The sequence below is a fragment of the Penicillium roqueforti genome (assembly GCF_015533775.1).
Source record: "Penicillium roqueforti strain LCP96 04111 chromosome Unknown scaffold_02, whole genome shotgun sequence".
In the NCBI taxonomy this organism is placed as follows: Eukaryota; Fungi; Ascomycota; class Eurotiomycetes; order Eurotiales; family Aspergillaceae; genus Penicillium; species Penicillium roqueforti.
The window spans coordinates 45,348-70,959 of NW_024067566.1; the positions used below are offsets into that span (position 1 = coordinate 45,348).

General features: G+C 48.4%; 4 protein-coding genes across 4 annotated transcripts; 3 read left to right on the forward strand and 1 right to left on the reverse strand.

Annotated features, from left to right (window-relative positions):
• Nucleotides 1-2,124: 2,124 nt before the first annotated feature.
• Nucleotides 2,125-6,638, forward strand: LCP9604111_1473 (uncharacterized protein; the record flags this gene model as incomplete). The annotated part of the gene is made up of 4 exons (XM_039068843.1): nucleotides 2,125-3,259; nucleotides 3,313-3,995; nucleotides 4,054-5,268; nucleotides 5,325-6,638. The coding sequence occupies 4 exons, from the start codon at nucleotides 2,125-2,127 to the stop codon at nucleotides 6,636-6,638; spliced, it is 4,347 nt and encodes a 1,448-aa protein (XP_038931600.1).
• A 9,168-nt stretch (nucleotides 6,639-15,806) lies between these two features.
• Nucleotides 15,807-19,199, forward strand: LCP9604111_1474 (guanine nucleotide exchange factor; the record flags this gene model as incomplete). Its single annotated transcript, XM_039068844.1, has 2 exons — nucleotides 15,807-16,211; nucleotides 16,263-19,199. 2 exons carry the CDS (start codon nucleotides 15,807-15,809, stop codon nucleotides 19,197-19,199), a joined length of 3,342 nt encoding a protein of 1,113 aa, XP_038931601.1.
• Nucleotides 19,200-20,812: 1,613 nt separating this feature from the next.
• On the reverse strand, nucleotides 20,813-23,769 carry LCP9604111_1475 (putative DNA mismatch repair protein (Mlh3); the record flags this gene model as incomplete). The annotated part of the gene is made up of 2 exons (XM_039068845.1): nucleotides 20,813-23,472; nucleotides 23,523-23,769. The coding sequence occupies 2 exons, from the start codon at nucleotides 23,767-23,769 to the stop codon at nucleotides 20,813-20,815; spliced, it is 2,907 nt and encodes a 968-aa protein (XP_038931602.1).
• A 378-nt stretch (nucleotides 23,770-24,147) lies between these two features.
• Nucleotides 24,148-25,513, forward strand: LCP9604111_1476 (uncharacterized protein; the record flags this gene model as incomplete). The annotated part of the gene is made up of 2 exons (XM_039068846.1): nucleotides 24,148-24,181; nucleotides 24,252-25,513. The coding sequence occupies 2 exons, from the start codon at nucleotides 24,148-24,150 to the stop codon at nucleotides 25,511-25,513; spliced, it is 1,296 nt and encodes a 431-aa protein (XP_038931603.1).
• Nucleotides 25,514-25,612: the final 99 nt, after the last annotated feature.

Sequence of the window (25,612 nt, forward strand, 5' to 3'; positions counted from 1 at the left end):
TGCACCTCTTATCTCCATGCATAAGATTAGTTACACCCCTGTCAAAGATTCTTTAGTGAGATGCTGTTCAGTCAAGGGATACAATCCAGCCCTTGAATACACATCGCTACTAGAAGTTAGTTCCTTCTGACCATAGGGAAGCTGAATGAACAGATTGTGAACATTCGTTGCTGTCGTCTTGAGGATATTTATATGTAAATAAGTATGGGCCCAAGTGAATACATCTGAGTCTGACTTTCGATAATTCTTCCACCCCACCTGCCACAACCCACCTGAGCCAAGAGCAGCCTGTTGATCCAGTGCTCCGTATGGCTCCGGTACTCCGTACAATGTGAGACTAGCTCTCAAGGTAGCCCCGTCGTCCGACCCCGCTGCTCATTGAGTAATCTGATCTTTAGTGCTCATCTTTGTACGGAGTACTCCGTACGGGGAAGAAGTACTTCTACACTGGAAGCGCTGTCGTGTCCAAGCTCACAGTCTTTGGGAGTAGATTGTATATTGGATGGCACTCAGGAGCATGTCTTTGATGTGGTTGAGACCCCCAGCAGCCCCAAGGCATGCATGACGTGATATTCCCGGAAGAATATATAAGAATACCCGGTTTAATACCGATGCGTCAATTAATCTGCCTAGCAAGAACAAATTCCCCCCCTTACTACGGGCCTCGTTAATTCACCATTCTTCCCATACAAAAGTCGTCATAACGGAGCCGAGCCAGTTCCGGCCAATGGAAGTGACTTGCCGATCAATCTCCACTTGTTCAAGCACGGATCACCTTTCAAAATGTCGGTCTCCGAGAGTAGCGGCGAGTCCTGCTATTTCCCAGAGTGGAAATTACTCATTTGGAACTTTGGTGGGGATACAAGAGACTGCTGTAGGTAAACAAGGTATAGGCAAAAAGCAGAGCACTATTAGAACGCTTCTTGCGGTGTAAATTCGTATATAAACCAACTACATTTATACATGATGTGTGGGGGGCCTGGACCTACGAACCCCTGGAAGTAAAAATCATTTCACTGCGTATCAATTGATTCGTTAGAGTTTGGTCTAGAGGTGGGGGGTTACATAGACGCGGCCAGTGCTAATAACTGAACGAAATGTCAGAACCGTTGGACCTCTTCATTCAACACGCAAGATGTTGCGCAGACCCGCAAAACGGATCTAGACAGGCAGTCGCAAATTGCCTCTTTGGGAACGAGGGCGCATATTGCCTGATTGGGAACACGGACCGGGCTAGAATCCGATTAGATAAGACCCGGGTAGATCGGGATCGTCAGGGAACCCGGTTATCGGGACGTATCACCCTGCGGAATCGTCACGCTTTCCGCGTCTCGGCATTGTTGATTATTTCATACTAGGCATAACTGGCTTTGGCAGTTCGTTTGAGGGGGAACTTTGGTTTCGCCAAGGCGCCTCAATCTAGAACTTTAAATTTTTATCCGGAAGACATATAAACATATATCCGCTTATAGCTCGTTCAATCGCCACGGATGACGAACATCGCGTAGAGGTTTCGAAGCCACTCATACAAAGTATTGCCCGGCAATTTCAGCTGGTAGTGATCCACCATGAAACGAGAAGTGGGAACAATCGCCAAAACATGCACCATACTTTGTACTGTGATCTGCATCAATCAAATAGTAGCCCTAGAAGCCCTAAAAGCCTCATGGATCCAGACAGGTACTCCATAGAAGTCGGAGGAATCGGACCTTTCCGGCTTCCAATGCTTATCTGTTGAGGCATTATTGGTTAGACCTGGAATACAACTAGTTCACTGGACCCAAGATTTGCCCAAAAGTGGGTTCCCTTATGGAACTCGGCCTTTGTGCCGCGCTTTCCAGGTTACTTTGGATCTATTCATAGGAGTAAAACAACATCTTTCACATTAGCAGCAATACTGAACGAAATAATGGTAACAAATCGTCTCAGCCAATCGCAGGCCACTGCTCAATATCGCCCTTCCGATCTCCTATTCCCTCGGTCTGGAGTCGGCACATATAATAACTCGCCCCCTTTGCAGAAGATTCTAAGATAAATATGCTAGTCCTCCCAATTTAATTACTTCTGCTCTTATAATAATTTTTTGTTCCCTGACCAATCTCCACTCTTTCAAAGTCTCCCATCATGGAGCAGCATCCCGATGATGCGTCGCTGCACAGCGGATATCACAATGACGAAGACGAGAAGAACCATACGCCCGTCCACAAGCTCAACACTCACGATTTCACCAGCGTGGAGACCCTCCACGGACCCCAGCCCAACCTTCACGAATCAAAGAGTACCGAGACTCTGAACGTCGACAATGAGGATGACTCTCCACCCCCCAAGAAGAAGGCGGCGGATTGGCACATGACATCCCATGTGATCCGAAACGCAGAACGGGATGAAGCAGCTGGCTTCAAGAAGCGCGAGCTGGGTGTTACATGGCAGAACCTAACCGTCGATGTTCTTGCCGCCGAAGCCGCCGTCAACGAAAACATGATCTCGCAATTCAACGTTCCTCAATTGATCAAGGATTGGCGCCGAAAGCCCCCGCTCAAGTCGATTGTGTCAGAGAGTCATGGATGCGTCAAGCCCGGAGAAATGCTTCTTGTGCTCGGCCGTCCGGGCTCAGGATGTACCACGCTGCTCAAGTTGCTCACGAATCAACGCGAAGGTTTCCACTCCATCACGGGTGACGTGCGTTTCGGAAGCATGACTCCCAAGGAAGCTTCCGCCTATCATGGCCAGATTATCATGAACTCAGAAGAAGAGCTGTTCTACCCCCGCTTGACAGTCGGTCAGACTATGGACTTTGCGGCTAGACTTAAGGTTCCTTTCCATCTTCCCGAAGGAGTCAGTGTCGATGAGTACACAGCCGAGACGAAAGCATTCCTTCTGGAGTCTATGGGAATTTCTCACACCGCCGGTACTAAGGTTGGAAATGAGTTCGTCCGTGGTGTCTCCGGTGGTGAGCGGAAGCGTGTTTCTATCATCGAGTGTCTCGCGACCAGGGGTTCTATCTACTCCTGGGATAACAGTACCCGTGGTCTGGATGCCAGTACTGCATTGGAGTGGGCAAAGGCCCTTCGTGCTATGACTGATGTTCTTGGCCTTACCACCATTGTGACCCTCTACCAAGCAGGAAATGGAATTTACGATCTCTTCGACAAGGTCCTTGTCCTTGACGAAGGACTTCAGATCTACTATGGTCCTGCAACTGAAGCCAGACCTTTCATGGAAAAGCTTGGCTTCATCCACACCGAGGGAGCAAACGTCGGTAAGTGTTTCCTGCATCTGTCAAAACCCCGACACCAACTAACACAACGATAGGTGACTTCCTCACTGGTTTGACAGTCCCGACAGAGCGGAGAGTCCGACCCGAATGCGAACGCACATTCCCCAGAACTGCCGATGCCATTATGGCTGAATACAAAAAGTCCAGCATCTACACTCGTGAGATTGCAACATACGACTACCCCGACTCCGAAATCTGCCGCGAGCGCACAGAGGCATTCAAGGAGTCCGTTGCGTGGGAAAGGTCTAACCACCTGCCCAAGGGTAGTAGTCTGACTATCAGTTTCTGGGCTCAGCTCATTGCATGCACCAAGCGACAGTACCAGATTCTGTGGGGTGATATGTCAACATTCATCATCAAACAAGTTTGTTCATGTATCATGGCCTTGATCGCTGGTTCTTGTTTCTATGACTCGCCCGACAACTCATTGGGTCTCTTCACGAAGGGTGGTGCTGTCTTCTTCTCGCTGTTGTACAATTGTATCGTTGCCATGTCTGAGGTGACTGAATCTTTCAAGGGTCGTCCGGTTTTGCTCAAACACAAGGCCTTTGCTATGTACCACCCGGCTGCATTTTCCTTGGCTCAAATCATGGCGGATTTCCCGGTTCTGTTGTTCCAGTGCACTATCTTCTCGGTCGTCATCTACTGGATGTCTGGCCTGAAACACACTGCGGCTGCTTTCTTCACCTTCTGGATTATTCTGTTCTCGACAACTCTGGTAAGTCGTCGTTTCTCATTCGATTTCTTTGAACTAAGACTAACTATGACTTTTTCAGTGTATTACGGCTGTCTTCAGATTCATTGGATCCGCTTTCAGTACCTTCGAAGCCGCGTCTAAGATCTCAGGAACTGCAGTCAAGGGTATTGTCATGTACGCTGGTTACATGATTCCCAAGCCTAAGATGAAGAACTGGTTCCTCGAAGTGTACTACACGAATCCCTTTGCCTATGCTTTCCAAGCTGGCCTGACGAACGAGTTCCATGACCGCACATTCCCCTGTGTTGGTCGCAACCTGATCCCAAGTGGCCCTGGCTACGAAGACGTCGGAGCTGATAACCAAGCTTGTGCGGGTGTTGGTGGTGCGTTGCCAGGCGCGAACTTTGTGACCGGCGATCAGTATCTTGGATACCTTCACTACAAACACTCTCAACTGTGGCGAAACTTCGGTGTCGTCTGGGCCTGGTGGGGTTTCTTCGCCGTCCTGACAGTTATTTTCACATCCTACTGGAAAGCAGCTGGTAACGGTGGTGCTTCTCTTCTCATTCCCCGCGAGAAACTCAAGGCGCACAATGCTGCCATCTGCGATGAAGAGGCGCAACGCAACGAGAAGGCCCGCAACCACGAAACCCCCGATGCCCCCGCCGAGGTTGACGAAGGGAATCTCACCCGGAACACCTCTATCTTTACCTGGAGAAACCTCACATACACTGTCTCAACCCCCACCGGTGATCGCGTGCTGTTGGATAACATTAACGGATGGGTCAAGCCCGGCATGCTCGGCGCTCTCATGGGATCTTCTGGTGCAGGCAAAACGACACTGCTTGATGTGCTTGCTCAGCGTAAGACAGACGGTACTATCAACGGTTCTATCATGGTCGATGGCCGTGAGCTCCCGGTTTCTTTCCAGAGAATGGCTGGATACTGCGAACAACTGGATGTTCACGAGCCATTTGCAACCGTGAGAGAAGCACTTGAATTCTCTGCCCTCCTTCGCCAGTCTCGCGACACCCCTCGGGAAGAAAAGATCAAGTACGTTAACACTATCATCGACCTTCTCGAGCTCCACGACCTGGCAGATACTCTGATTGGTACCACTGGAAACGGTCTCAGTGTCGAACAAAGAAAGCGTGTTACAATTGGTGTCGAACTGGTCTCCAAGCCTAGTATTCTGATCTTCTTGGACGAGCCCACCTCCGGTCTGGATGGACAATCTGCCTATAACACCGTTCGTTTCCTTCGCAAATTGGCTGATGTTGGTCAAGCTGTTTTGGTAAGTCTTCAATCTCCTCAACTACAAGATCATATTGCTAACAAGTCATGTTCTAGGTAACAATTCACCAGCCTTCCGCGCAGCTTTTCGCTCAATTCGATACTCTCCTTCTCCTCGCAAGGGGTGGAAAGACTGTCTACTTTGGAGACATCGGTGAAAATGCGAGCAGCATCAAGAAATACTTTGGCCAATACGGTGCCGTCTGTCCTACCGAGTCCAACCCAGCTGAATTCATGATTGACGTTGTTACTGGTGGTATCGAGGCTGTCAAGGACAAGGACTGGCATCAGATCTGGCTCGACTCCCCTGAGCAAAGCCAGATGATCACGGAACTGGACAGAATGATTGAGGACGCTGCTTCCAAGCCCCCCGGAACAGTCGATGATGGTTATGATTTCTCTATGCCTCTTTGGGACCAGATCAAGATCGTCACCCAGCGGATGAATGTCGCGCTTTTCCGAAACACCGACTACATCAACAACAAGTTCGAGCTTCACATCATCTCCGCCGCTCTCAATGGTTTCTCCTTCTGGCGTCCTGGCCCAAGTATCATCGCTCTGAATCTGAAGATGTTCTCCATCTGGAACTTCGTTTTCGTCGCCCCCGGTGTCATCAACCAGCTTCAACCTCTCTTCATCCAGCGTCGTGATATTTACGATACTCGCGAGAAGAAGTCCAAGATGTACTCCTGGATTGCCTTCGTCACTGGATTGATTGTTTCCGAGTTCCCATACCTCTGCATCTGTGCCGTTCTCTACTTCGCCTGTTGGTACTACCCCGTTTGGAGACTTCCCCATGACTCCAACCGATCTGGTGCCACCTTCTTCATGATGTTGGTCTACGAGCTCATTTACACCGGTATTGGTCAATTCATCGCCGCTTATTCGCCCAACGCAACCTTCGCTGCGCTTGTGAACCCTCTGATCATCAGTACCCTCGTCATCTTCTGTGGTGTCTTGGTTCCATACGATGAGCTCAACGTGTTCTGGCGTTTCTGGATGTACTACCTCAACCCCTTCAACTACGTCGTCAACGGCATGTTGACCTTCGGTATCTGGGGTGCCAAGGTCGTCTGCAATGAAGATGAGTACGCTTTCTTCGACCCGCCCAACGGCACCTGCGCGGATTACCTGTCGGACTACATGGCTGGCACTGGTAAGGGTATCAACTTGCTCAACCCCGATGCTACCTCCGCCTGCAAGGTCTGCCAATACAAATCTGGAAGCGAGTTCCTTAACACTCTCCACATCAAGAACTACACCACCGGATGGAGAAACATTGGTATCGCCTGGATCTTCGCCTTCAGTGGATACGCTTTGGTGTTCGGTCTCATGAAGTTGAGAACCAAGGCTTCCAAGAAGGCTGAGTAGGTTGAGCGTCTGTTCATCCTTTCTCTCAAAAGGCCATCATCTCCTCGGGATCCTCATTACTTGAGCTTTCCCCTTTCCCGATCTTTCCTCCTATTTTCTCACTATTTCCTTCTTCACTTCTTCCGTTCCTTAGAGGACTATTTCCCCAAATTTTGCCATACATTCACTACCCAGCCCTTCATTCATGGAGCCCTGCACCTGCGAATCTCGATCCTCTAGTCATCGAGCATATTTGTCATTTCCCCGCATACATGTTATTAGCTAGCATATAGACTGCATATAGATCATAGACCATAACCATATAGAATATAGATTGTCATTCTCAAAATGTTGACCAAAGAATCCTCTTCGAGATTAAATTGTAGCAGTTAGAAGATCATTGATGTAGGCATTGCTTGTTTACATCCAATTTGTCTGGCCTCCCTTTACTCCTCTAACTAGTTATGATTCTTTGTCTTTCAATCTATGTCGCTTTGTGCACATGGGAAGCTATTTCGAAAAATCCATGACAGTAGTCCAATCATCAATAATTACTTCTTATTTCTTAGTGACGTACTGTACGTGCGTCACATATGTACGTGATATATATCCACAAGCCCAAAAGGGAAACAAAAGCATAGATATATTTCCGAGGTAGTCGATTCAGACTAGTAATATGAACCCGTATTCCAACTCTCCGGGTTAGCCGCCAGTATGAGAAATGTACAACATGCGGGCTACTTTCTGAATTTTACCAATATCCAAATTGTGATGAAGTTGCATCAAGACTCAGGACCACAAGCTGGCGTGTGGAGATGCGTCCATGGATGTACTGGAGAAATTATCCGGAGAGCCGAGATTGTGACACATATCCCACCTTCCCGATTAGGCAGTATTCGAAAAGTAACTCCAAAATAGAAAGCGGAAAGAAAAAGGTCTCCAAGATTGTAGATCCATGATTACCTCCACCGAGCGAAAAGATACAGACCCGAATGCTCAAGGGGAAATGACGGGGTCGACCCAGCGTCATGGGCCAACCTTGGAAGAAGGACCATTTGCATTTCTCGCATGGCCGATCATTGCCTAATTATTGTAAGCTGATACCGACAACATGGAACCTCCAGCCATACTTAAACTCTCTCATTCATAGGAGTACGGAGTAGCTTACCCCAATTTCCCCTGGGGGACATGAAAATCGGAGGGACATTGCGCGATGCTGCACGCGAGTGGAAACTCGCCCGATGAAGAACTTGGGATCTGCACACGAGCTGGTTTTCTGCAGGAACTGTGATGAGCACTTTCTTGTTTGAGAAAAAAAAAGAAAAGAAAAGTGCCTCCCCGCATTTCCCGACAAAAATTTGGGTGGCATAGGATAGGCTAGAATTTCTCATCACATCCCAGACACACAAGCACGGGTATTACTGTGTTGCCCAGGAAGCATTGCTGATCGCTCCATATATCTCCTTTTGTAGAAATCTGGCTTAGGTGGGGAGAGGCATTGAAAAATGGGTTGCGGGTAAGACCCTCAAGCTAGTTGAACAAGAGAGTATTCCGTACGCTGTCATGATAATCTCGGGAAATGTAGAGTTTGAATGCATGCTCTTTGTCCATTTCGCACAGAAACCGTCCTTGTTCCCGCCTCTTTTCTATCACATCATCCAGCCAAGCAAAGATCAGCAGTGATAGAGTAATAGTGGAGTGAAATAATAGGCGTGGCGTCATAAGAACAAAAAGCAAAAGCTCCGCCGTGAGCCTTCTCCTCGTGTACCTGTCGGGCTTTGCCACTTGTGTAGTCCTTTGGAGCAAATAATTGTTGACTTCAGACATAGTGCCCATTCTCGGCTAAGCGGGATCCTTGCTGGAACAACAAACAATGTATGAGTTGGGGAGAAAAAGCGGATGTGATGAGTTTGCCGTTGAAGCCATAAATCATTTGGTTCGGCTTAAGCCTCAAGTCCTTATTTCCACATATGGCGCGGTGACGGGATAATTGTTCATAAATTGCATCAGGTGAGACTTGTGCTATGTCGAAGGTTACGAAACAGAATTCTGGAAACAGTGGAGCTGATGCGATCGCGCTTGAAACTGGTAATGTGGAGGTTGTTTCATCTCGGGTGAAAATGAGACTCTCTCAGTATACTTCATAGATTAGTTCAGTGAAGCCAAAGGAATAAGTTGTAATGATTTTGGAAGTGTTGTCAAGACGTGCTGGTATCCACGTGACACGGGCGCGTAGTCACATGTTTGTTTTTGTTTCCTCGGCATCTGCAGTCTCAATAATAGGATTACAGGATCAATAATCTATTCTAGGTTCTGACTACGGAATACGGAGTATTGCCCACTCTACTCTATAAACATACAACATACAACATACGGAGTACGGAGTACGGAGTACATCGTATTAAATTCTCCCCTCTATCACGTCGCCAGCGCGGATGCGAGGGCGATCCCCCTCTAACCGTGCCGTCCCGCACTATACATACTGAGAATGATTCAATTAGTCTAACGCCTATCATATTGCCCCTTTCATCCCGTCCCCAAAAAAAATGGCCCAGGTGTGGGGAGTGCGGTCTACGGTCAGCACATTACAATACATATAAGGACCAGCGAAACTATTGATACAACGGCCTGACGCGACACAAAGTTATCAATAGTCTACGGAGTACCGTCTGTACTCCTATGAGAACGATATGTCCATCATCATGGTGGGCGATCATTATACAATATATAAGCCGTACGGAGCACGCAGTGCCTGGCGCGTTCCTCCATCCAAAGCCAAGATAGCCTTCTTGTGGGGCACTTCGAGTCAGCAAGATCCTTCGTTAATCGTTTTGCCATGGCCATCTTTTTGATAGGCCCTGCTAGTTTTCTAGGCCCCCCACGCACTCTCAAACCCCTGCTCATTGCGCAACGGCCAAGCCGATTCAGGGGCATTGACAGGGATTGTGCTGTTAGTCCCGCATTGCAATTCAATCACGTGAGACGTCAAACAAAGAACTCGAACAGCCGGGATCTCAATGACGCTTTGAGTTGCATGCCCCGAAACTACGGTGACCTCAAATCAGTTTCCCGGTATGGAATACAAGGTATGTAGGTTCTGGCCTCGAACTCTAAGAAAACTTTAGAACTGCACAGCCGCCCCCCTATTCAAATTTGAGGGGACGTTAAACTATTGATTTTAAAGCAGAACGAGATAGAGTAGCTGTACCCAGCTTAGGGTTTGAAATTAATTAATACTGACAGTTAATGGACTTCACAAAGTGGATTTATGAGCACATCCCCAAGCCCCTGACTGCGAGCCTCCACCAAGGCAAATCCGAGTCATTGTCCCTGGAACCGGAAGCTCTCCCGCGAGCACACGCCCCATAACTAGGCCAAAAAGTGAAAGGGAAAAAAAGCTGTGATCCAATTTTGGGCAATGCTCTATCTACCTGGTTGAAATGTGGGCTCTCTGGACGCGATTATCGCCCGTCCCAATCTAACATCTCAGATCCCGCACAAAGAGATAACAAAGAACCATATCGCGCGTGGCGGTCCAGCCGGTCGATTTTCATCTAGGACATTGCGTCTATCCCAGTCCGTTCATTGTGCCGCTCGTTTGATGCATCCGACTGCTTGACAGGTACACGGTAACATAAGCTGTCATATACAATCTATTAGTGGCGTCGGGGATGTCCAATACCGAAAATAGAGGCGCAGACTAGCCCCTAATCCCGGAGACAGGTACCGTCTAGACCGTGGCGCGGAAACGTGCTAGCCAGCCGTGCGCGTCCGCCTTCTAGTGGCTTTCTAGACATCGCGCGGAGGCCTTTCCGGTTAACTTAGGCTTGGAGGATTTCATTTTCGTGTGGGTTTCTCCTTAAGGCGAAATGAACTGTGGAGTGTCATAAGTGTCATGAGTGGAGATGTGTGCGTAGCTTCTATCTTTCTTTGTTGATTGCCTTCATATCGCCCCATCTGCGACTATTCCTGGGCCGTTCTCTTTCATGCGCCAGTCTAAGTGGGGTCTCGTATTGAATCGGCGATGTGAAACTTACGCCGTATGTATTGTTGACCGTTACGATCTAGCAAATTACTATACAAGGTCCGGTATTATGTACTTGTTCTCGGGGTACTTTTTACCGCTCACTGGATCCCTGTACTAGTCTATCAATTCTACCATTTTAGATGGTCTAGATGTCTAGGATTATCTATCTGCTTTTTGGGCTGCTTGCAATATCCATACGATTGTAAAGAATTTGCGGAGTACGAAGTATACTCTGTTATTGAATGGATACTCCCCCCACCGTGATTTCATGAGCTTGCATTATACATATACAGTACTCTGTATGTATGTTCTTCATTTTTTAACTCGAACTGTTTGTCAATACAAAGTACATCCTATAATAAATTTAGGTATAGATGCATGGGCCATGTTACCCCTGTAGACATCAAGGTTTCGTCTTTCCGCTCGCATCCATGGATGAGCTGCGTTAAATTTAATGTTTAAAATTCGTTAATCGGGTTCTTTAGTGATATACACACGCTCAATGTGGTTGTTATGGTGCAGTATTTCAACTTGATTATTTGACTAACATTATTTTGAGCAAGAGCTTAGGCTCGATATATAGATCAAGAGGGTGTACGGAGTTTGTAGCTGACAATTCACAACATACGAATCACGATACAGCGAGATATGATCTTCGAATATGCTCTATTTCGAGATTGAACTGAATAGTCTAGTAAATCTAATAGACTGTGACACAGCGTGGTTACACAATCGCAATCGTGGGGTAAAAGGCCATGAAAGAACAGCATTCTCTCAGCCATCAATAGAACCTCGAAAACCCGGCGAGAAAGCATAACACAACTTCGAATAAAAATATAGTAAGGAACCATTTCTGCTTCCCAAATCACATTAGACCCTATAGCAGACCGACTTTATTGAGATCATAACCAAAATTGTAAGGTTTGAGCGCGATCTTGCAGCCGAATGCAGGTACCTGCCGCATAAAACTGCAGTGTTCTTTCAGCCTCAACCGTTCACCGCATCTCAACAACCAAGGCCACGAGGTGACACAAGATAATCTCGAAGACTTAGGCCGACAGCCTTCGGATTGTCTGAATGCGCTTCCGCGTGTTGGTTATTGGAGGTTGTGCTACAAGATGGTGAGGATAGATTATATGGATGTGTCTTTCATGTTGCCAAGCAATATATATTTGAAAATCTCAAGGTCTCAACTAGGTTGTAGTCTAATACAGAATCTTTCTACGCGGTCATTCCTATCCGTGGATATATATCGGCGAGACAAGACATATTCAACTAGTAGGCTACTCCATACCACCTGCATCCAATAGAGGCTCTGTCTAAACGAAAGCTACGTCTGGAACCTCGTCTACTACTCTGACTGCATAGCATAATTATACATCGCTATTTGGCACGTTCCACTGACCCTCGGATACCAACGTGGATATTCAAGACATCTCAGATCTCTAGCATGCTTTCTTCCAGCAATTGCCCTATGAGGCTAACCATGAGTAAGATTGCATCTGAAGATTAGTATCTTGCTAATCCGCCGCAAGTAAGCCGGTCATCTCCCATACGAGAGCAGTACGAGAACTAGATCATGTCGCACGAAAGAGATACATTTCGGTGGAGGTATCACCCGAGGTAATCCTCCAGCAAAAATACGCTGACATCACGCAGAGACACATGTGTCTATCACCGAACCCATTGCTGATCCGGATTAACAAGACTCCTTCCTAAACGGGCATATGGATGCCGGTCGGGCTCCTCAACCTCGGGGAACATTAAACAGACCAAACTAAATGTGACGATATCACTTTCCCCCGACGATCTCTTGTCAACTAGACGGGTTCTGCAGCTCAACTGCACAATGGCTATAGTCCAAAGTCCCTTGGGAGAACGACCGTGCATGCCCCACTACTTGGGCACGAGTCTGCCGGAACGTGATGTGCTCGTGCTATACAGCTAGCTGATAAAATCGCAAGCTAGCAAGTTAAGCTAATGGACTACATGCATATGCAGGGGTGATTGATTTGTGCTGTACGGAGTACTCCGTCCACCGTAGGTAAGATCGATGCGCCATGAGACAAGCAAACAGTTTCTCTGAGACCACGCGGGCTGACCCGTCAATTGTATCACGCTATGAGTTGCATTGTGCGACTTGTTTTTGTTTACAGTGTATTTTCCTGAGATAGTAAGAGATTAAGAGAGACAAAGTTCCGAACCTGACCATAACCAAACCGGGTGTAAATTTGAGTAGCCTCAATATCGGTTCGACGCGATTTATATACGCGACCGGTAAAAAGCAGATCATCTCCATTAGAGATAGAATGGGACTTGGTCCAGGCACCACCCCTCTGCCACTCTGCCATGGCTTTGAACCCGACTACTCCGTACGGCACGGACATTCGACCCATTGAAGGTATGGCCCGCAGATCGCATTTTGCTTGCCCACCTAATGTGATGGATATAGAGGGGGCTTGCATTACCCTAGTATGATAGCCGTTGGTTGGACCCCCACGAGGGCGAGACGTTCGGAGTATTTTTATTTTTTTGGTTAAGCTGCCAATGCTGTTTAGGAGCTCTAGTCGGCTCGGTTGATAGCTTCGCTGACATACATTAGTCGCACATTAGTTTATAGGAACTATCACATTTTGCTCTTTCCCAAGGAGGCAAATATCCCAGAACATGTGACGGGCAACCAATGCATGATGAGAAATAATTATGCGCTTTGCACATTTCAATGTTGACTGGCGACTGCAGGATCACCGAGTTTACGTAGTTCTGCGAATCGGTTGGTCGAACTACGGGAGGACGTGCGACGCAACTGTGATGGGGAATGGGAGAATGGCCCTATGGATACTATGATGGTCTTAGTTGTGTATTACGAGCTCGATACTAAGTGTCTTTCTCCAAGCCTAGACCGTGGGTTATTCAATTTTGCGATGGTTCGCTCAACTGTTCCGATGAGGACCTCAGAACGCGTTGACCAGATATTCGTATATTCCACCTAGCGTTTATAGAAAATATTCCGAAGTTCATTTTAAGTCGAGGTACTTCGTACATTCTATTGCAAGGCAAAAGTACATCGAATTTTTTCACCGGCAAGGTACTCCCGTATCTCGCCTCGCATCTATTATTATTCGAGGTCTTAGACATGAGCGGGTCCGCATCATGAGATCCCCCTCCACGTACTCCATAGCTACGATCTAGCAAGGATTGAGGATGCCTACAACGTATGCAAGCATCGGGTAGCGTTGCGACAGTGTTTGCTCAACTTTTTCGCAACTCGCAACAGCCACCGTTTGTGGATCCTGTTTGCCAATTACGAACCTGTTCCTACGATTATCGCCCCACGCGGGAGGGGGAAAGAAAAGGAGGGGGATCGCAGTATGGTACGGAGTACTCGGTACAACGTACATACAAACTGGTCTGAATGTCAATAGAGACCGAGGTCTGGACAAGGGGGTGAGCAGGGATATTGGGATTTTTGATGTGAGGTACGGATCACCGAGGGATATGGACCCTATTTGCAATCCGCTGGAAATCAACCATAACGGTCAGAATAAAAAAAAGGCTTTTGGCTGCTGTCACATTGGGGGCCACTGCGTTGTCGATCTCATCCCGGAGAGATATTGATGACAGGCGAACAAAAGACCCCCGTCCGTCACTTTTAATGATTGATCGAGTCTCCCTGCAGGCTCTAGCACACAACACGGTCAATGCATTTTAAGACATGAACCTAACCCCACAGGATTTATTTGGTTAGGGCAATGTGATTGGTCTCAGACGGGAGTAGCATTCCAATTCTAACAAATTAAAACGGAGAATTTGTCGTGGAAGGTCTGGAACAGAGCTCGGCGGACGCAAGGTGGATAGTGAGTTGATACATGTGAGATGTGTACCTTTTCGGCGGGTTATTAGGGTTGAAGGTACCTCCTGACCTGGTACCGTGTTATGAAGTGAGTAGATAGGCCAACTCTTGGGGAAGAAGGGCTATCTCCAAGGCCGGTTTTTTTTTGTTGGATTTCTTCTCTTGCTATTACTGTAATGATCTCAATCTTGGATCTTCTTACCAAAGATACCCCGTAGATACTATTGAATACATGTTGTCTGCACATAATCCCAAAAGAATAATTAGCCAAATCCAAATAATGAAAAAAACAGAAAAAACAAATAAAAAACAAAACGCAGGAATTAAAATACGGCCTTCGGTATGCGTACGGTACATCGCCATACGGGCTCATACCAGGTGGAGCGTGGATCGTCCCGATCGAGTCCCAGAAGATTCAACCTTTAGCCCTTTCAAACTCCCAAAGAGCTATTATTCCTCTTATTTCCCTCTTTTCCCTTCTCCTTTTGATTCAAAGCTCTCTTCATTTTCCACTTTTTGTACTGTTGCTACCGGTAGCAATCGCGATACTTAGCTATACTTAGCATTCTTTCACTTATATCCCTTCCGCCCTTGCGTTGCCTTAATAGGGAATCCCTCTTTTCCAGCTTTGCGTACAGTCCTTGCTGCGATCCTTAGCATCTTGCCACTCTCCCCTTCATAGGCATTTGCATTATTTATCCATTGGAAGCTGTTCATCCCTTGATATTGGGACCTCGTTGCGACTCGTCATCCCTCCGGGACCTTGAATAATCCGGACTCCTTGAAAGGAAGTCTGTTTGGATCTGTTTATAGTTTTCGATTACTTGTTAATATTGCTTCTTGTGTTTGTATGTCCAGTGCAAAGTTCCTAAATCCTTCCCCTCTCCTGGCATTCCTAGCCCTCAACCTCCTTGGGCGCATTCCAATCATTCAATCCCTCCAGGGCTATACTCTATACTATCCTTGAGCCCCCCAATTGACCTAGATTGTGTAGGATCAACCCCAGCCTCTGGCGATCTGATTCCTCCCCTCCATCCTTGATTATCCAACGCCACTTCGCCTACGATACTTGACTTTCTTTTGGATCCATTGAGCCATGTCCATTGCACTTATCGAATAAACGCCCCCGGTCAGTGACCTCAACGGCGAGAAAGAAATTACTCAGTCACGATATACCCAAGAGATGGAATCAATGAAGCCACATATCCCCCCATTGAAGATCTCGAAATCCAATTCGAATTTATCCGAGTCGAGCAACGACGCTACATCTATACCGATTCGATCTTACTCCGGCTGGGGCTCATCAGATATGACCCCTCCGTTAACGCCACAAAACGCCCAGGACACAAACATGGATCAATTGGAAGCCCCGAGGCCTGTCTTTCACAACTATCTGCGCGCCTTCTACCCTTTTCACCCGGCTGGCAATGTCTCTCCTTCGACCGTTACACTCCCGCTGGACCAGGGAGATATCATTTTGGTACACTCCGTTCACACCAATGGCTGGGCCGATGGTACATTATTAGATTCTGGGAATCGCGGCTGGTTACCCACGAATTACTGCGAGGCTTACGACCAATTACCCATGCGTCCTTTGTTGAAGGCCTTGACTGATTTCTGGGATATCATTCGAGGAAACTTCGGGTCATCACTGAAGGACTTTGGAAATCAAGACTTGATGAGAGGCCCTATCGCTGGCGTCCGCTTTCTACTAGTAAGTATGAATTAGAACCGAGAAACAATTACGGGGCTTATCATTCCACAGGAAAAATCAGAATGTCTTACTCGAGAATCCGCTCTGGTAAGGCGATTTGAGGGACTACGCAGAATTCGAAAGGCTTTGCTATCTGACCTGTCTTCGCTGGTGAAAACTGCGAAAAAGTTCCAGGAAATTGCAAACGGGCTCCCGTCAGAAGACGAGGTTGAGGCCATTCTGGATGAGATGCTTCTCAAGGCTTTCAAGATTGTTACTAGAGGAGTTCGATTCCTCGACGTCTGGAACGAGGAGGTAGGCTTGGGTCGGACTATCGCCGAGATGGATGGGCCCAACGAAAGCTCAGGCCAGTATAGCATGCCACCGACTCCTGCATCCGAAACTTTCAACTTGGGCGAGAACGAGGGACCTGATCGATCTGCGTCGCGAATGCTGGAATCACGAATGGACCATAGCCGGATGGATATGAGTCGATCATCGATGCGCACGGAGATGGTTGATCCTAGACCGGCCTCCGTCGCTACCAAACGGGTTTCTGTATCCCACCGCATGTCAGTCTCCGGCCCTTCGACTGCCATCGTTGCCCAGAATCTGGCATCCGAACGCCTGGGAACAACATATGATGCATTCCTCGGCGTACTTGGCTCATTCCTCGGGTTCCATATGCAGTCCCGCTCCTCGATGGAGTTGGTTGTCACTACACAGCAGGCTGTCGAGGCATGCAAGCAATTGCTAAACGTCATTGAGGTAGTATGTGAGCATGGTACACATCGCAGCGCGTTTCTCGAACAGGCACGAGAGTTAATGTGGGAGAAGCTATCTGAGCTCGTTCACGCTGCACGCGACGTGTTTCGTCCCGCACAAATGCCAGAAGATGATCTATTTTTCATGGTAGATGAAGGAAAACGCCTTGTGGGTGCTGCGACTGACTGTGTCCGAGCAGCTGGAAACTGTTTGGCCAAGGCTCGCCTGGTGCTTGAGCAAATTGGTGACCTTGAGCTTGACCCTGAACACTTCGAAGAGGAAAGACAGGAATTGTCTAGCGTTGCCTCTCCACAAGATGAACCGCAGACTCCCGTAGAAGAAGAGCGACAGGAGATGTCACGTCTTCCCCCACCTCCTCTTCAGATCCCTAGCACACCTGCTCTCACCGACGCTACAACACCTTCATCCTTTCAGTCTCTTCCTGCAAATTCCCCCGCCAACATCACCGCCATTTCTTCTTTACCTAATTCTGCCATACTCCCCACCCACCTCGAGAACATCTCTTCCTTCTCCTCCACTGACAGTAACTACCGTGAAAGTCATCCCAAGTCTGATATGAGCGAATCATTCGGACGTGGAATTACAAGCAATGGCAGCAGCTTCACGTATAATAGCCATGCACGTGATTCTGAGATGAGTGGCGTTTCCCAAACCTCGACTCGGGCTACCTCGCCTGATATTGGGGGTAGCTTCCAGGGTAGCTTCAAGGTTCACTCGCTGAAGGAGAGTCTGAGCTACTCCACCCTCGCCGAGGAAAATGAGGAGACTGAGGCCAACATCCTGGAGAAGACTTTCGCACACGAACTTATTTACAAGGAAGGTTCGGTGATGGGCGGGAGTTTGCGTGCTCTTATTGAGAAGCTGACTGCTCATCAATCTACCCCCGATGCCATGTTTGTTTCAACCTTCTACCTCACCTTCCGTCTGTTTGCTACGCCTCTTGAGTTTGCCGAGGCCCTCGCTGAACGCTTCGACTATATTGGTGAGACACCCCACGCCGCCGGACCCGTCCGTCTGCGTGTATACAACATCTTCAAGGGCTGGCTCGAGTCGCACTGGCGCCACGACCGCGACAACACGGCCCTGGAGTTCATCGTCGACTTCGCAAGCACACGACTTATGGCGGACCTTCCCACTGCTGGTATGAGGTTGCTTGATTTGGCCGGCAAGGTGTCCTCCGTTGGTGGTCCTCTTGTGCCTCGCCTGATATCTTCCATGGGCAAGACCAACACTTCCATTGCCCAATACATTCACCCCGATACTCCCTTACCCCCTCCCATCCTTGGCAAGAAGGAGCACCACTTGCTCAAGCAATGGAAGAACGGCGAAGCCTCTATAACCATCCTTGACTTCGACCCACTTGAGCTCGCCCGCCAGCTCACCATTAAGGAGTCACGCATTTTCTGCTCGATCCTTCCCGAAGAACTGCTGAACACGGAATGGACTCCAAAGTCAGGATCGTTGGCTGTGAACGTTCGCGCCATGTCAACTCTCTCGACTGACCTCGCCCACCTCGTTGCTGACTCTATCCTATACCTCGAGGAGCCTAAGAAGCGTGCCGCTACCATCAAGCACTGGGTCAAGATTGCGAACAAATGTCTAGAGTTGAACAACTACGACTCCCTCATGGCGATAATCTGCTCATTGAACTCGTCTATGATCTCTCGACTGAAGAAGACCTGGGACATCGTATCGCAGAAGACCAAGACTGTCCTCGAGCAGCTCTGCGGTATCGTGGATGTGTCTCGCAACTACGCAGTACTCCGTCAGCGCCTTCAGAACCACGTCCCTCCTTGCCTTCCATTTGTCGGTACCTACCTGACCGACCTCACCTTCGTCGACCACGGCAACCAATCTCTCCGCACCCTCTCCACCCATGACAGTGAAATGACTGTCATCAACTTCGACAAGCACATGAAGACAGCCCGTATTATCAGCGAGCTCCAACGGTTCCAGATCCCCTACCGTCTGACCGAAGTCCCAGAGCTACAGGTCTGGATGCAGAATGAGTTTGTGCGCGTGCGCTCAAACGGCGAAATCACCACACAAACCTTCTACCGCCGCTCTCTGGTTCTCGAGCCTAGAGAAGCCTCCCGCAGCGCAAACAACCTTCAGTCCCAGTCCGAGCCCATGCCTTCCATGCTTGACAATGCCAAGGACAAGTTCGACTTCCTCTCATGGACCAACCATCCCAAGGCGAAGTCCGTCCCGACACACGGATAACTCACTCACTACTACACACCATCACCTATCCCATCCCTCAGAACCTAATGACTGATGACTTCTTCTTCTCATTCCCACTTTACTGGTGTCCACATCCACATCATCTTAACCATTCTATTATGCATACGTGCATCAATTTTCTCAAAACCCATCTTCTTACGATTTGTGAATATCCCATCATTCTTGTCTTACCTTTTTACTTTTTTTATTTTACTCTTGGGTTTCTTGTGTCTTGTTTTTGCGATTTCTCGTTCGAGAGATGCAGCATTTGAAAAAGCGGCTATGTATGGAACGGGGCCTGGGACTACCCAAATGGAGTTTACCAAAGGCCTTGCTCTGTTATGTTTTTTTAGTTTGATTTCTTTCTTGTCTGGTCTGTTCTTATTTCGGCTGGGGACGGGGGAAACAAGGATGGGACTGGAAAAATGGTTTCTTATCTGTCAACTGGGCGTTTTCCTAATCGGATACCCTCTAGACAATATTTCGGCCTCACGGCTTTTGTACAGGAGCAACTCTTAAAAGCTGCCTGAAAAACTGAAATGCAACATACGCTTTAATTCAACAGTTTTCTTCTGAACCATTGAAACTGTAGACTGTAGACTGTAAATGTACCTCTCTCTGCCTCGTACAATGCCGACGTGGCCGCTATGCTGAATTTTCTTCAGTACATGTAAGGAAAATGTTCAGAGGATCTCGATTTTGAATACCAGAGAACCCCTTCACCGTATATTCCAGCCGACAAACCACTTCAAGACATTCAGATGCTCAGGAGAGCCTAAATTTTTCTCGACACCAGCACTCCGGACATTGAAAATAATACTTAGAATGCCAATGGCTGACCGCATTATCCCACATTTCAGGTTCGACCCCCATTTCCAAGTACTTGTCTTCGTAGCCATCCCAGTACTGTATTCGTCGTGTGCGATACCTTAGGCAGTCGCAGCAAAGGCCAATATTTGCTTCAGGTCGACCGGAATTGTCACGGGGTGCTATTCGCCTTAGGAGAGTGAATATATCAACACAGGTTGATGGTGGAAGAAATCTGTGCTTGGGTACTGATGGTATGCGAATTCGGACAAGTGATGAGACGTGTAGCAGGCGCTTGCATGTCAACGCAAGGCACATTCGATCCAGATGTTCACATTTGTTGAGGATATCAACGATTAGTTCGGGAGGTAAGCTAAGTAGATTGCAGGTGATTTGTGGTTCTGCTACGAGGATCTGAGAGGGATTAGATAGTGAAGGACCCGTCAGGAATTTGAGTCGGTCTAGAAGTGCTCACGTTGGATGGCCGCTTGAAACGGTGCCGACAAGAATGAGTGGATGTTGGTAATGCTGACATCGTATCGTTATGGTGGGCAAATTTTCTTGACGCGCCAGGGTGTTTGTTGACTTGACGGCGCGAAGGAGCAGAGCCGCAAAAGGTTAAATGCATGGTTCTGTGGGGTTGATGCCTGAATTATAGACCGTTCAAGACATGATTCGGGACCTGGGTGCAAGTTTGACAACTCTTGATTGATATATCACCTACTGTACACATCGTCATTTCGTTTAAACATATTTTGCATTATCGAAATCCCTAATTCCCTATACAAGAGCCTTAGATTAACCAACTATGTTACATAACGTGTTCTAAACGCCTCCACGAAATTCATGCCGTCATTGTCATCATAAGCAGATGCACCGGTATCCAAGTCGAGCGGCAATGAAACAGCAGTCTCGGAGAGCGTTCGTAAATCAAGTATAGGAATCATTGAAGGACGGCCGTGGGCGCATTGAAACGGGAAGGCACAATCGGCCAGCCTGGAGACCAAGGCCTGGCACTCTTCGATGTTCAACGAGTCATTGAACATGATAGCAGTGCGACAGGCCCGGGAATTTAATAGGTCCACGATGCCTTGAGGGCATCCATTCATATGTTGAACCCATGAGCGCGAGGCGGACGATTTTAGGGTTCCTTTGTGTACAACGTCATCGCTGTCTGATAGTTCGATATCCTGGTCGGCATATTCCGTTTCAAATGCCTTCTTCGACTGGAACGGCTTCCTACCATCTTCCTCACTTGACCAAATCTCACGCCTCATCAAGTCAATCAACACGCGAGGCTCGAGCCGACAGCGTTCGGCTATTAGGACAGGGACAGTGTGGACGGTGATCGAGACAGTAGATTTGGTTTCGCCTTGTGTCACATACTCAATACCCCAGGCCGAGAAGAGAGCCATATATTTTTGGAAGAGGTCACCCTCTGTTGACGAAACTTCGAATGCTAGAGAGCCGACTTGGACAGTCCGCACTCGACAACTCGACTCCAAATTCTCACCCAGCTCAGCAGAGAGAAACATCTCCTTGAACAACTGTTCGATTCGGCATCGCTCATCGGCCGCGTGCTGATCGATTAAGAGTAGAACATCGTTTGATGTCTCCTCCAAATTGGGAATGACGGGAGTCGTGTGGACCTTAGCCAAGATGAACTTGTTGTCCACCTGGGCTATCACTTCGGCAGTCTCGAGCGCACGGCGTTGAAGCTTGCCTCGATATTTGGCAACTTGCGCTGTATCAAGCGATCCAATGCCTTTGAAGCAGCCGTGCGAAGAAGTAATTACATTCTGCTGACCGACGGACTCTGCGCCTAGATTTGGTATTGGCATTTCTGTTCGGCTGAAGGAAGGATTGTCCCATTTCCCTAACAGATTTTCTATCCAAAATGTTTGCACTGGATGCTTGGACGAGGCGTTGGCGCAATCGGTGGAAGACCGATGGGTAGCTAATGACTTCTGGGCGTCCATCGTTTGGCCCGTTCGAGAATTAATCATATAGGCCATCTTGGTGTATGGATCGATCCAGCTGATCATCTTGTCTGATGGCGAGTCTCCAGGCAGATCCTCTGTCCTGTTCCTGTCCTCACCGGAGACTCTTTTATTCGGGTGGTTTGGAATAATTCTGCACTCCTGGCCATCATTTGGATGGTTTGACTTATGGTTAGGGAGGATCGGCAAGGAGCTCTCACCCTGTATTATATTAGGAGCCGCATGGGAAAGCCGAGATGTTTGATGGGTTGGAGAACGTCCTTTGGGACCCTTAGCGGCTTTTATCCTGGACCAGTTGTCGAAGCTTTGACCAGAGTTTAGAGACTGTGCTCTTGGAAAGGAGGGGATTTTTAGACGACCGCTGAACACCTCTTCGGTGCTAGAAATAGACCGACCTTGTTGTAGAGGGCCACGAGAACCACGAGAACTGCCAGCTGCTCGAGAGGCTTTGGAACGGATACTCTGGTTTTGGTGTGATAAAATGGTCTGCTGTTTGCGGTTACGAGGGCGGAGATTGTGTTGCTTCAGAAACTCATGAACCATGGCCCCAAGCACATCAACTATACGCTGAACCGATTTGGCCGACTCTGGAAGATTCACAGACGCATCGTCGCCCAATCGTATAACAGCGTTTGTGTCAATGCGAATGTAAAACATTGGCCACTTATTGACGGGCTTTGCCCAGCTTCGAGTGCTTGCGTTACTTGGGGCATCAAGCTGATTCAACGAAGATGAGCTTCTGTGGGAAATGGCTCCAACATTACTGAAATCAGACTCAGCAAATAGCCGATTTACTTCGTCATAAAGCACATTTGTGCTGTTGCGCGATAGGATGGGGTCTTTCCCCAAAGAGATGAACTGAACCTTCCGACTTGGGCTGGGTTGGAGAGATATTGCTCCCCGAACTATCAGGTCAGAAACCGAGGCTGAAATTGCATGCCAAGAATCGAAGTTTGGTGATGTGATCAGCCCGGATTGTGTCAGAATTGACCCGACACGTTTGAGATCAAAATCCTTCTGAGCATGAGGAATGCACGCTTCGGGTATAGAGGTAGTTCCAAGACGAATAGAAATCCGTTTATTTCGTTCCACATCGAGGAGGACTAATTTTGAGAATTGAGGGTTGGCTAAAAGGAGAGACACCAAAGAGTTCCTGAGATGGTCCCACTCCCGTTCTAGCTCGTCCGGCCGCTGAAGAGTGAGAGCTCGACTCTTGACTCGAACTGGCATGTTCCCAAAAAGGTCATTGACAGTTATAGATGTGCCATGGCCGGCAAAGCGAAGCACCTGGTGTGGTGGTGCAGGGGTTAGCCGAGCCACAGGTGTCGAATGATGAAGTATGATTGAGTTTGTGCATCCATGATGAATGTGATGAGAAGTCACAGTGAGCAGAGACACCGAGGCCAGGGAAGCCAAGAACAAGCCCCGATGGCCATACAAGCCACTCAGCTCGAATTTGGATGTATCTATCGCATATGTTAGCTAGCATAAATAATCCTAAGGTTGGGAGACATGCGATGAGGTTTGCCTAGCCCTCCGGTAACTTCAAACTCGGCCGGAGGGATTCCATCACCATCATCTTCAACTATACAGCCACCACGCTTGAAATCGACAGTGACGAAGACGGTATGTGCATTGGCATCCAAAGAATTTTTGACTAGCTCCAAAATGACACCAGTCAGATGCAAAATGGATGTAGATGATTTGATCTTTGCAACCACTTCAGAAGGTAGCGCTTGTATCATAGACCGAGAAGGAGGCATTGACGCAGTTGTATTCACCGGGGCATTGTGCCACTAGATGCAAGAAAGATCCCAAAATGGATCCTGGAAACAGTACTATAAATACGCATTTCAATCATGATCACCTGTCATTGTCGCTGGTAGAACCTTTCCAATAGGTACCAGTCAATGACTTGCGAAAAATAAAACGACCGAAATGTTGAGAATACGTCACACAATAGAAGTCGAGAGGCAATATCGAAGGCAGGCACATGACGTGCGCGGATAAACAGTCTCCCCGCCCGCTGCCCCATCTGCCGCGGCGCGACTTGATGCCCAGAGCTCTACTTACTCCCCTGCCTACCTTTGACATTTCGCAAGCAAGAGTGGTTAGTGACTAGGCTACCTCTCCAAGCTAGAATGACTACTGCCGATGGTCCTGCTAGGGTGCATGGTAAGTACATATGTACAGATTGTGCCTGTTGGCCACCGCGAACCCCTGCTAAGGGATTCATACAAAACAGACCGGAATGCACGTCGCCGCCCATTCTCGAACTGGGTGAAACGCCTGGCGAACCTTAAGAGCTCCTCTGATTCTACGACAAATCGATGGACCAACAAGCGCTCCACGGGCAATAAGGGCAAGAAGGCCGACCAAGAAAACAACCCATACCCGCTCTCTGGAATCATCAACCGTGACACAGGGACTCAGACACCGACCGACTCATATACAGATGATCATTATGGTACAACATCTCGCTCCAGAAGCGACCCATCTTTCTGTTCGGGCTATGAGAACCCGGTTCCCCTGACAAGTGCAAAATCAGCTGCGCCAACTATTTCAACCAACGGCGATGCCGCAGTATCCGAAGCAGCGTATTCCAAGGCTGGGACATTGGCAACTGGCACTGAAGGATTAAGCAGCCATGGAGGGGGTGAGGGCAGCACCTTCTCGTCGCCGGCACCTTCAATTCGATCGATGACCACTACCCTGACCACTGTGCACTCGGCAGCACCCTCAACCCAACTGTACAATGCACAAAACAGCCACAATGGGCACCACCATGGCAGCTCAGCACAGAGTTCTTCAAACCAGCAGGTTCAATTTTCCCACCAATTCCCTTCAACCTCACCCGCCACTGCAGTCCCCTCGCACCTGGCACCACAAAGTCATGCGATGACGTACAGCGCTGCAACCGCGAACAATGCTTTGACCGATAACGCTTCTCTTCTCACCTTGGCAAGCTCATCCAAGCGCCGTCGCCGCAACTCCCTAGATACCAATGCGTCTGTACGCGGGTTGGCTCCGTCTTCTGTTTTCGGCGGGAGTCGGGAGAGCTTGCCGCTGAGTGTTCTGAGTGGAAATACGACTGAAGCATCCAATACCTCAGTATTCAATGCGTCGGGGGTACTGAGCCGACCGAGTATTGTTGGCCTTGCTAGTGCTGAACGCATCAGTGTCTACTCGGCCTCCGGAGCAATTCCGCTAGCCACCACTACTGCGGAGCGGGGCGGCTTATACACTACTAAGCAAACCGTCGGCGGTGATACGGCCAGCATTCGCAGCGTTGTCCAATCGCACAGCCGACATGACAGTACTGGTGCCAGTATCTCCGGGGGTATTAGCAGTCCATATGCCGTGGCTGGTCGCATGAGTCGAAGAAGTTCTGGCTGGGGAGAAATTACCGGCGAGGAAGGTAATGAAGGAAAGCCAGTTGAGAAAAACGAGGATGAAGCCGCAATTAAGGATGGTAACGGCTTTCCCGTTGAGCGGCTTAAGGCATGATTTCACTTCGCACGTACCGGCATACCTTCCAGTAACGATTGAACGGTGAGGTGTGCTTGAATGAAATTCCGGATGGACATTTCGAAAGCTTGAGCGAAG